Source organism: Oreochromis niloticus, linkage group LG11 (genome assembly GCF_001858045.2).
Source record: "Oreochromis niloticus isolate F11D_XX linkage group LG11, O_niloticus_UMD_NMBU, whole genome shotgun sequence".
Classification (NCBI taxonomy): Eukaryota; Metazoa; Chordata; class Actinopteri; order Cichliformes; family Cichlidae; genus Oreochromis; species Oreochromis niloticus.
Window position 1 is genome coordinate 12,083,185 of NC_031976.2, and position 11,604 is coordinate 12,094,788.

The 11,604-nt window shown below is 41.4% G+C and overlaps 1 protein-coding gene across 1 annotated transcript; it reads left to right on the top strand.

The window, feature by feature from the left end:
* The first annotated feature begins 160 nt into the window (after nt 1–160).
* On the top strand, nt 161–11,032 carry fxyd3 (FXYD domain containing ion transport regulator 3). Its single transcript, XM_003443685.5, has 8 exons — nt 161–320; nt 6,243–6,276; nt 7,692–7,724; nt 7,906–7,929; nt 8,181–8,255; nt 8,376–8,412; nt 8,861–8,904; nt 10,317–11,032. Exons 2-8 carry the CDS (start codon nt 6,243–6,245, stop codon nt 10,334–10,336), a joined length of 267 nt encoding a protein of 88 aa, XP_003443733.1. The 5' UTR covers nt 161–320; the 3' UTR covers nt 10,337–11,032.
* Nucleotides 11,033–11,604: the final 572 nt, after the last annotated feature.

Consider the following 11,604-nt stretch of genomic DNA (forward strand, 5'->3'; position numbering starts at 1 on the left):
TTCCCCTCCTCTCCAACTCTCTGCGCTTACAGCTGACTCTGGATCAGCTTCCACACCCACCTCTTCTCCAGCCGCCAACCCTTCTGCTGACAAACGTAACCCCCCAAAACTGACCTGGGATCAGGATACGGCAACAAAGCTCCAGCAGTTTAAACTCTTCCCCCTTTTCCCTAAAACCCAGCCAACCTGTTGAGCGTCACAGAGTGCTGAAGGCAGGGTGTTGGCGCAGCGCGTGGAGAGAAGTCGCAGTTTCAGTGTCACGTATCCGTCCGCTCGTGAGAAATTTCTTCGTCATTTGCTTGTCGCTGCTACACACAAAGGTAAGTGCCGAAACAAAGAAATTAGCTCACATCTCACAGCAGTGACGTCCTCGTCTGATTTCCTCAGTTGTGGGAATTTGTTGATGAAGTTACGGTTTTTTTCCTCAGCTGAAAGCGTTCATGTTATTCCGGGCTAATTTAACGAAGTCACGTAACATTTAGGTTGTCATCTTAAAAAAGAAGAACTTTTGAAAAAAAAAAAAAAAACTTCATTATTGTGTTCTTCTGCACTTAAAGGCTCAAACAAGATGAGTTACGTCTCAGGTTTATTGTCGTTTACATAAGTAAATAAATAAATAAATAAAACGTAGGCGGAAAAGCAGAGCGTCAGGCGCCTATAATGTTTATTTGGCTGTTTCCATCGAGCCCACCAGTGCCAGGACAGCGGAACTGCACGCGCTTCTTCGCGTGTGCGTGTCCATCGCCTTCTTCTCTCTTTTAAAGTGCCCAGCAGGCTTAGTGTACAACAGCTTTTTGTAGATGGGTCCTTGTTTAAATTCACCAGATAAGAGGAAAAACTCAAAGAAATATTTGCAGCATATTTAATCGCACCGATAAAGAGTTGGATTAAAAAAAGCGCACTTTATCTTTTCGGTTGTAAGATTTCCTACTTTAGACTTTTCCGTCTTTTTAACAGGAGTGCAAAATGGCATGTGTGACCAGCTGATAAGAGCAAACGTGACTGTGTGCCACCAGGATAGAGTGGGTCAAGGACACAGTCAGTCAAATTGTGTTGCACAGGACATGCATAGCACGCTGCTAATTTATCAAAACAATCATTTGATCATCATGGTTTCAGATACAGACAAAGAAGACTCTGCAAGAGCTCGAGGAGTTAAGTTATGGAGCAAATGAGTTAACTTTCCACCAAAATAAAGCCCTCACAGAGGAAGATATGAAGCAAATAACCACACTGAGGCTGTGAAATATGTTGTGCAAAGCCATGATGGGAGTTCTGCAGAGCAAATGTACTCTGTGGGAAATGATAATCAACTCTCTCCCAATAGTTCTTCCCTGTTTTGAGTGTGATATAAGCTACTTAACAAGTTCTAAGCAGGGCACACATTAGGATAATAGGCTGATGATATAATAAAAGAGATGCTAAGAGGACAGGACAGAAGCTAAATAAGATGATCTTGTGATGACATTAACTTCACTTAAATGGTTAAAGTATTTGCGAGGGAGTTTTCTTTCCTTTCTTAGCTGAGACAGACTTGGTTGGACGTCCTCTCCTCCTCATGTAAATGACAAAAGCTTGGAAAGAAAACGGGAGCAGCAGTGGAGAGACAAGAGAGGGCAAGGGAGTGCTCTTAGGTAGCACGCTTGCTGCTCACCTTTCCTAATTGCATCAGTTCAATGGCTGACAAACACAAATTTAGAAACTGCAACAAGAAGACATTGATTTTAGATCAGCCATGTGACCGTGACCTTCAGAGCATTTCCTTTCCTTCTCGGGGATAATGTTGGAAGTGAAACAGATGATAGAGGTCTTATTAAAGTTTGTGTGAGCAGCTGCTAGTCAGCACTTGGGAGATTGATTAGTGGAAGGGGAGATGAAATTATGGAAATGTACTGTCTCTGTTGATCTGCTGAGTGTGACTGCACAGCATGAAGACGGTTTCTATCCACTCACTGTGGTTTCCATGAGTGATTCATGGCTCTAGTATGCTCCACTCCCTCTCTGTGTTCCTCCTCTTCCCCTCTCTTACCCAATCACACTCTCCCTCATCTTCCTCTCTCCCACTCACTGTCAGACTGAGGCTTAAATCCTACTTCAAAACTTTACATCATGTGATTTTTTTTTCTTTCCTCTTTTTCTTTCTTTTTTGTCCTTCGTTCGTTTTCTTTGCCAGTGCTGATCTCTTCCACCTCATGCCTCTTCCTTCCTTTCTCTGTTCCTTATTTGTTTCTCTTTACCCATCAGTCGAGTCCACACATCTTTGCAATAACAGAGCACATTTCGGGGTTGCTGTTTTCAGGTTGCATTTGTGATCAGACATTTTATTCCCAGCCTTTCACTTCTAAAGAATCATCAAATGCCAGAGTCACAAAGTGAAGGGAGGTTCAGCTCTGTCTTGGGCGAGTTAAGGAAAAGTATTGGTCACAGTAAAACGGGTTCACACTGTGTGCAGTGTGTTTCTTCCAGGACAAAGACTTCACTGTGGGTGTGTTGCAACACGTACAGGATGTGTTGCATACTGGAATTTACTGCTTCTAATTTAGGAATAAAAAAATGTGTCTGAAAATAGACAGCTGGCTTTGTAGTGCATTACACGACCCCGAGCACACCAGTGTCCAGCGTTCAAACAGGTGGACGGGGGGTGGGGGGATTGTTGGAAGACAGAAACAGAAACCAAGTCATACATGCTGTAAGCACACATGGTAGAGGAAGTTCTGATAGTAAGACTTAGAGTGTAGTTATAGTGTACTGCATGCATGTGTTTTTCATACATGTGTACTTATTTCACTGATTCATTTTGTACTTTACCCTCGTGGCTCAAAACATGGTTAAGCAGCTTAAGAATGATCTGGTGGAACTGGTAGTTGGCTCACATTCAAAGCCGAAGTGCTCACATCTCTGTGTGCTTTGCTCATTTCATTCCCTAAACATCATCTTCTTGACACTAAATGGTAGCCGAGGAGCGCTCCTTGTGGATTTTGGATCCCCGCGATCTTTCCTGCAGTAGCACCAGCACGAGGAAAAAATTCTGATCACAAAATTTTCACATTACTTAAAAATCAGTTTGCAAAGGCTGCACACACTTGTTAGCACGAGTCAAAGTGGAACGTAGCTGAAGTTTGTTGCGTAACCTCACTTGTAGAAAAGGGAGGAGAAGAAGTGTTGGGCGGAAATGGGAGGCTTATCATGGGCTCAACTGTATAGAGTAGAGAGCCTATCTGCAAGGGAATTTGTAAGGGAAGGGATAAACGAGAGGGTGCTGGGGAAAGTGCAAGGACGTGACGAAGCGTGTCCAGGAACTGAAGAGTGCAGAGAATAGAGGAGAGGTCTAAACCCACTGGAGGGCACTGGAAGGGCGACAGGAGCTTAAATAAAAGAAGAGCTGTATGAACGAGCAGTGTTTAAACAAACATGCGATTGCTGAACACTTTCTGATGAGGACGGAGAAGATGACGTGAAAGGACGCAGCAAGAGAGCATGAGACGGAGTGTAAAGCACTCCTGAGGTCAGGAAAGAGTGGGATGCTCCGAGAGCTGACAACAAAACGCGAGGGATAGTCGGAGACAGGCGGGGAGAGCCAGAACAGAAAGCTCTTTATCTGTGGAGCAGAAGAAGCTCCACAGGGAGTTGGTGCCTGCAGTCACGAATATGGGTTTTTAGTGGTTCTCTGGAAACATTTGTAATTTCCAAGTGGCCTGAAACCATAACTAAATTAGATCAGAAACAACAGGATGATTAACCAGTTACTTTGTAGGTTTTTAAACAAAAATAGAATATTGATGTTCTTTTTATACATGAAAAATCTAGTAGTTGTGTAAATGTGAGTTATTCATGGACAATCCGCATATTCTGGCCAAGTGTGAACACTTTACTTACACACCAGGTGGTTTGTTCTTATCTACAAGTCACGAACACAATGATTGGAACACACACCTTCATCTCTTTCTGCCTCGCCCCACCCTACACTAACATTTGCGTTAGAATATGATCTTTCAGTAGGAGCTGGGAGGCGCCACCTTTCTCTCCCCTGCCTGACCTTTCAGCTGCCCTCCTTTTTTTCCATCTTTGTTCTCTCTTACTGTCTTTCTATCTGCTTTTTCTGTCTTTGTTTCTCCCACCTCTCTCTCCCCCGGTGCCTTTCTAACAAGGTAAACCATTCTCTAGTGGTTGTTGGCCTGTTTCCAGCAACTGTGCATTCCCCCTGGCTCGCCTTGGGTTGCTGTGGGGAGGCACTGCGATGGAGGCGCTCATCCTGATCTTCTTTTTCTCCTCTTTGCTGCCAAACTCCGAAATACCAGAAGTTGAAGAGGGAGACACATTCTTCTTGCTTACATTCTTTATAGTGATCACCATGTCTCCCTTTCACACAAGCAAAAATGCTAGAAGATAGCAGATTAATTGACCAATTTAATCATTTTGTATATAATATAACACGTGAAAAATACAGATTTTATCACAGACCCATCAGATCATGGGCAGGTGTCTGTTTTTGTTTTTCATGAAACTACAGGAAATAGTAGTTTCATGAGAAACAGAGGGGGGTAAATTACTTGTTACTGGTTTCAGGACAGTTTAGACAAGCTAAGTGAGCCATCAAATTTGACAAGTAACTTTGGGTGCATTCAGATCACCTGTTATGGCAGCCTTTCAGTTCACAGACAAATGCTGCAGTGCATACATGACAGTTTTGCTAAATTTGTGTCCCCCATCTGGTTTGTTTGGTGTAAGGTGGCCACAAAGCTCAGTCAGAGCCCTCTCTCTTTAATGTTATCTTAACTTTTGTGTCTGGCCTCATGCAAACAAAATTCAATCCAAGGCAGTCGTTACTAAAAGCTCCTTCCGCTTCTCCTCCTGGATCAACAGCTTTTCTTCTTGTAAATTTCCACCAGGAGCATGATGGAGAATAATCCCAAAAAGAATCTAGGGGGAGTCTTGGACACAAAAAAAAACTAATCCTGCCAAGATCCCAGATCTTTGCAAAAGTCTTATAGTCTATGACTGAAAACTCAGACCAACACATTGTCTCAAGATGTCAGGGGATGCCAGACTTTTGTAAAGGTTACCAATGTGTGAATGTTTATGCCAAGTGGAAAATCACTGCCCTGGTTTTTAGCTTTCGGGGGGGGGGGGGGGGGGGGGTTTAAGGCGTGTCCTTTCTGAGGGCACGATACCCCTGCTCTGATATCCCACCTCACACAGCGCGTACACCTCAGATAGTCTGTTTAATATGCGTGCACTTTTCAGGAAATATATTTCTCTATAAACAGTGACACAAGTTTATAGATGTATCCAGGTCATCTTAGTCTAAGGAGCTTGGAAAGAAAAGCGTCTGGACTTCTTTAAAGTTCTTGAAGATGTTCCACCTCTCATCCGAGAATCTTCTTTAGTTCTAAGGGAACACCATTGCTCTGGATGAGAGGTGGAACGTCTTCAAGAAGCTTAAAGAGGTCCAGACGCTTTTCTTTCCAAGCTTCTCGGGCAACAGTAGAAATAACTCCATTGGCCAATGCACAGTTCACCATTAAAAAAAGTTGAATTAAACGGTTTTGTTTGTGTTTTTTCAGACAGAAATAGCTTTGAAGTTTGAGTGCACTTACGATATTTTTGTGGATTTTTCCTGTTTATCTGCAAGTGAAAGCTAATTTACAAAGAAGAAGACTTAAAAAAAAACTGACAGGAAACTTCAAACACCTGGACAGTCACCATAGCTGTCCATAATGCATGATGACATTAGACTGTGGTCAAATAGAAAGTTACTATTCAGGTTATGGAACATTAAAGCTTTGGTGCCTTAAGATGGCAGCAGTGCAATGCAGTATGCACGAGAGACGTAATTCTTCTGTGGAGGCTCCATTAGAGCACTTTGTGTCCATCAACATCAGCTCAAGTTTCTGTGTGTGAAAATAAAGCAGGAGGGGCCACTTTGTATCCATCCGAATTTGATCAAATGACTTTGTGTGTGCTTCAAAGGGGACAGATGCATGTCCTGTAAGCGTATCTCTGTGTGTTTAGTCCTTTTAGTGCCCCTCAGAAAACACTGTGAGGCTAAATGTTGCATCATGTCTGTTTACTTTGTTGGCTGGTAGTAGCCAGAACCTTGTGCTGACTAGAAGTTAATGGTTTCAGTCAACATGCATGCACAAGTGAAACATGAAGTTGCAGACGTGTAGTTTCTGTCTCGTTTTAAGTGGATGTTTCAACTAACTAGAGCTTGTGTTTCTGCCCTTATGTAAATCCTGAAGATGTTGAAGATCTGTGTTTTGGTGTTAATGACAAGTAAGTAAAACTCAAGTCTTTTAATATAGTGTGGGGTAAAAAAATTGTATCATGTCTTTTTTTTTTTTTCTAAAATGAGAAACTTTTCATTCATTTGTTAAATCGGAAAGCATGACCAGTTAGCTTCACTTCCTTCTAACAGAGCCTGCAAGTCTGTCTCCTGTCAGCACATTGTACAAATATTTGAGCACTCCAGATAACGTGGTGGGGGAGAAAATAGGCAGCACAGTTTATGAGTGGCTACAGATGTCATCTGGTCACTGGCTGCCATTTCAGTCTTGGTTTGATGAGACTACCTGGGTAAATACAAAATGCACTTTTTAAATGATGATGTCATTTATTAAGGGAAAAAGGGTATTCAAACCTACCTGGTCCTGTGTGACAAAGTAATTGCCTCAGTTATTAAACCATAAATTAAAAAATACTTCAAGACTGCATGGACAAATCATGCAGGAAGTCACAAAAGAAATCAGAACAACAACTAAAGAACTGCAGGCCTCAGTCTTAGTTAAGGTCAGAGTTCATGATTAAACAAGAAAGAGATTGACCAAAATGGCATCTATTGGAGGGTTTTAAGGAGAAAACCACAGCTGACCAAAAAGAACACAAAGGTTCTTCTCACATTTGACAAAAAAAACTTGATGACCCCCCAAGACTTTGCAGAAAATATTCTATACGCTGACAAGATTCAAACATGGTGGCGGTAGTGTGATGGTCTGGGCTGCTTTCTGCTCTCTACTAGAAAGTCCTGAAGGAGAATGTCCAGCCATCAGTTTATGCCCTAAAGCTCAAGAGCACTTCAGTTAGACATACCACGTGTCCACCTGTGAATGGCTCAAAATACAAAAAACCCCAAAAAACAGTCAAAGTCTTAAGTGAAATCTGATCGAGATATTTTATCGTGACCTTAAATATCTCTTTCGCACAGGGTCAAATAGGTTTGGATAACTTTTCTCCCTTGATAAATAAAATCCTTTTTTTTAAATTGCATTGTAGTATTCACACTGGTTATATTTGTCTAATAATAAAATATGTTTGATCGGAAACATTTAAGTATCATTAATATGTTAAATAAAAAAACAAGAAATGAAGAAGTGGGGGGAAATACATTTTCACAGCACCGTATGTGGAACTAATTTCTAACATTGTGATTTCCATTGGTAATGAAGCGAGGCTTCATCAAGTGGAAACTAGAGATGATATTTGATGAAACAGAGCTTTACTTATAATTTTAAATACGAAAGCTTTAAGAGGTATTTATGAATTGCCACTGAGAGAATTTCATTGCCTTTCTTTGGTTGCTGCATGAAATAGTTTAACATCAACATCCACTTTCAAGACCTCTGTTCAGCAGCACGAGATTCGTCTGGCTCTGTTTCACTGTTGTGCGTGTCTTTGTGTCTGATCCCTTGCAGTTGTGTCCCTGGTGTTCGCAGAAGAACAGAACTGTAAGTACAGTCCTGGACGTCACATTCAAAAGAGTCTAATGTTTGAAATGTGTCCTCCTGACACTTAGGCATGGCACGATTTAGTAACTAGGCCTCTGATAATATCATTGATGATAACACTATTTAGATGTTTCTGATTGTTTCCCGTTTTAACGGATCCTCTTTATTTCTGTTCCTACAGCGGAAGATGACCCCTTCACCTTTGGTAATTATCTGTAAATTTATTACTGTCTTATGTCAGTTGATTAAAGTAAGAAGATGATGCCTTATGTGTCATCGTTACACCCTTATATAAGAGAAGAATGCAAGATGAATATTGCTGGGTAAAGGTCTATAATATTTATTTACTTGTTGGTGCATCGATTTCAGTCTTGACCTTTTGTCTGACTATTTTGTGACTTCAAGTTGTTGTTGTTGTTGTTGTTGTCTAATGGACAACATGATGTGTTCGTGCAGACTATCACAGACTGCGGGTCGGAGGCCTCATCCTAGCTGCTGTTCTCTGTCTCATTGGCATCACCATCCTCCTCAGTAAGTGGCAAAATACTCACAGATGCAGATACATGCATTGCCTTATACAAATGTATGCACAGCTATGAATAGACTCCATCAAAGGCACGCAGACATCTTTGCTTCTTTTCTCTCGTTCAGGCGGCCACTGCAGGTGCAAGTTCAACCAGAATAAGAGGTGATCTGTCATCTAAATATTTAAAAAACATTTGTGTAACAGGAGTGAACTAAAGCTGCGGCCGCACTGGAAATGGTTTGCAGCAATATGCCCACCAGAGACCACAGAAACTGAATTTGACTTCAAGTGACTACAGGTTAAATAACCGCTGGCAATAGAAGCAGCCGGGACCTGAGATAAACTTTTCTCACATTTTTTTGTGGGACTTCCAGCCAAGCGATGGAAGCAACTACCAATGAGAGCACAGGATACTGCTGATTGACAGACAACTGGAGCCTGGGATATCTGCAACCAGCCCTCAGTTTCAAAGCAATGCACAAGAAACAAAGCACTTCCAGTGTGGACGGAGCTTAATGACACTGCATATCAAATATTATTTTGCAAGTCATGTTAGGCTTTTGTTTTGTTTTTTTAATCCCAATTCTTGAATTCTTGCTTCTCTTTGCAGGCGGAGGACAGGAAGCAATGCTCAGCAGATGCTTAGCGATCAAGGTAATGCATACAGCCTTATTAACAACACTCTTTACCTTATTAACTGGTTCACAAATTAAAGATGCACCAGTTGACCGGCCCGAGACTGTTGTCCAGCATTCTCACCCTGAACCAGTGACCAACTGGTCACCCTCACATATGTCCAATTACAGGCCAGTACATTTAAAGTCCCATTCAACACACAGTGTGCAGGCTCCTCTGTGAGAGCAAAGACAAAGTTCTTCAAAGTGGGGGAACAACCACATGAATGTTTATAACAAAAACCCTCATTAGACACTTAAACTGAGTAAAAATTATGATGTCCTGTCATGTGATGAAGTTATAAACATTTGAAATTGAATATTTTGTTCCTTTGCAGGACACTGTATTTCTGCTTTTTAATGCATACCTATGACTTGTATGAAACCAGATAAACAGCTTCTTCTCTTATTAAAATATTCACAATTTCATCACCCACTTGGCATCCTCCCAAGATCTCAAGTTATATATATTCAGTCCATCTGCTCCACTGTAGACATCCCCATGTGTCTCTCACACACGCACACACACTGACACAGAATGGAAAACGCTCATAGTGCTGGACTGAGATGGCACAGACCTCGCTGTTCAACAGGTGCAGGGACTCTGGGAGTCTGGCAGGCAGAGAAGGGAAGGAGAGAGGAAGACAAAAAGTACTGCTGTTTCATTTAACATTTTTTAGCTTTTTTTAAAAAAAAAAACACAAAAATATTGTTAATTTGTATGCTCTGTGTTGGAGCTGTTGATACTGAGGCCAAGGTGTTTTGATTTTAGCAGCTTTAATGTAGGAAAAACATACAGGTGGCCCATATGGAAAAAAACACTGGGTGTGTATATAGGCAACTCAGCAAGATCCCACAGGGACATACTGCACTGATAGGCAGTTTCCACTCACAGGCGCACACACACACACACAGAGACACACACGCTCTTCCTCTTTCTGACATTCATTCTCAGATAATGAGCAGCATATAACAAAGAGTGGATTTTCTACAAAGAGCCACAAACATTCATCATTTTACATAAAATTATGATTATGATTGCTACATTGTTACACTTGCCATGATGAAGTTGAGCTGTTGGGGTGTTTTTTATTTGTTTATTTTTTCAGTATTGCGCTTCTTCTTTCCTTTTTTTTAAATGCCTAATAAAAAAAGTCACACTTTTCAGTAGTTACTTCTCTAAATATGCTTACTGCTGTCACAAGATTCCAGTTAAGTCTGCAATGTTTTGTCACAGTGTTCTCTAAAGTCAGCAGATTTTTAATTGTTTTTTAAAATGCAGTTTGAGTTATATTGTAGACCCTACTAAAGGACCCCGTTTGTGCCTCATGTTGGCGATCACATTTTCAGGAAGAAAGTCAACCATGCTTTCCTCTATGTGTGTATCTGTAGGTCGTGCCTGCGACTGCTAGACGTCAGCCAGAACACACTGACTTCCCAAATCTGCAAGCAACAGACACCGCAGAGGACGAGCACTGGGACTCGTGACGCCCCACAACACCCTACTGTTGTTTATATAGAGAGATAAACAAAGAGTAGTCTGTGTGCACCTTATCTGAGGTGTGGCGCTTTCTACCTGAGCTACTGATCTTCAATCTCCCCCTCAACCCATACACCCACGTTCAAAAACATTTATATATATACAGTTTTGCCACTTTAATTTCAATCAGTTTACCTTTTGTGATACCCCACACTGTAAAAATATAAATGAATAAATCGATATTAACCAGCTGTGATACCCAGCTGCTCACGACAGAAATTGGTCATTGACACATAGGTCTTTTTTTATGTTAGTAGTTTTGAATGTATCTAAGTAAAATAGTAGCACAAACCTATTCCCAAATAAATGTCTCACATTACTCCTCATACCTGTACTGTATGTCTGAGTCAAACATTGATGTAGATGTTAGTCACTTACTGTGGCCGGCCTAACCCTGTGTCTGTGCTTTTGTGTGAATTATATGAAATCCATGTATTCATGAGTAATTAGGGTGCTGCTGGGAATTCATCAAAATCTGTTCGTTTCCGTGTTTTGCCTTTTGAAAGAGTGTAGTGGATTGCACTGTTCAGAGAGTCATGTTTCTATAAAAGAAATGCTGAAACACCTATGCTCTGTGCTCTTTACTTATTACTTTTTTACAAAGGGGCTTTTTGTGAAATTTCAGATTAAGGCCTGCTGTACAATACCAGTATACTGAGAGCACTAAGACTGGAGACAAAACTCATGTAGTTGTTGAGGGTGACCTGTGTTGTTTCCAACAGCTGAACGAGGCTTAACTGGATGTGCTTCTTTACATTTGTGTGCTGTGTGTCTGATTATCTGACAGAGGTTTTAAGGAGTAAAGAATTGGAAAGATTCACCTCTCACAGGTTTAACAAGCTGCAAGAGTGGGTGCAGTGAAGGTAGATGAATTTAAATACCTCAGGTCAACGTTCTGACGCAACGGACAGTTTACAACACAGTTGAGGAATAGATTGCAGGCAGGGTGAAGTGGGTGGAGATGAGTGTCAGAGGTGGAAGGTGGTAGTGAGACCTGCTATGATCTTTGGTTGTGAGGTGGCACTGACAAAAAGGCAGGAGACCGATCTGGAAGTAGCAGAAGAAGGAAGATTTTCACTAGGAGTGAGCAGGATTAACAAGATCAGAAATGACCATATCAGAGGGGCAGCTCAGGTGGAG

Bases quoted from the DNA above. Each gene is read 5' to 3' on its own strand.
- fxyd3 (XM_003443685.5), top strand. From the start codon at position 6,243: ATGTTGAAGATCTGTGTTTTGGTGTTAATGACAA. The intron at 6,277-7,691 runs GTAAGTAAAACT...GATCCCTTGCAG, and splicing joins TGTTTTGGTGTTAATGACAA to TTGTGTCCCTGGTGTTCGCA. The intron at 7,725-7,905 runs GTAAGTACAGTC...CTGTTCCTACAG, and splicing joins GTTCGCAGAAGAACAGAACT to CGGAAGATGACCCCTTCACC.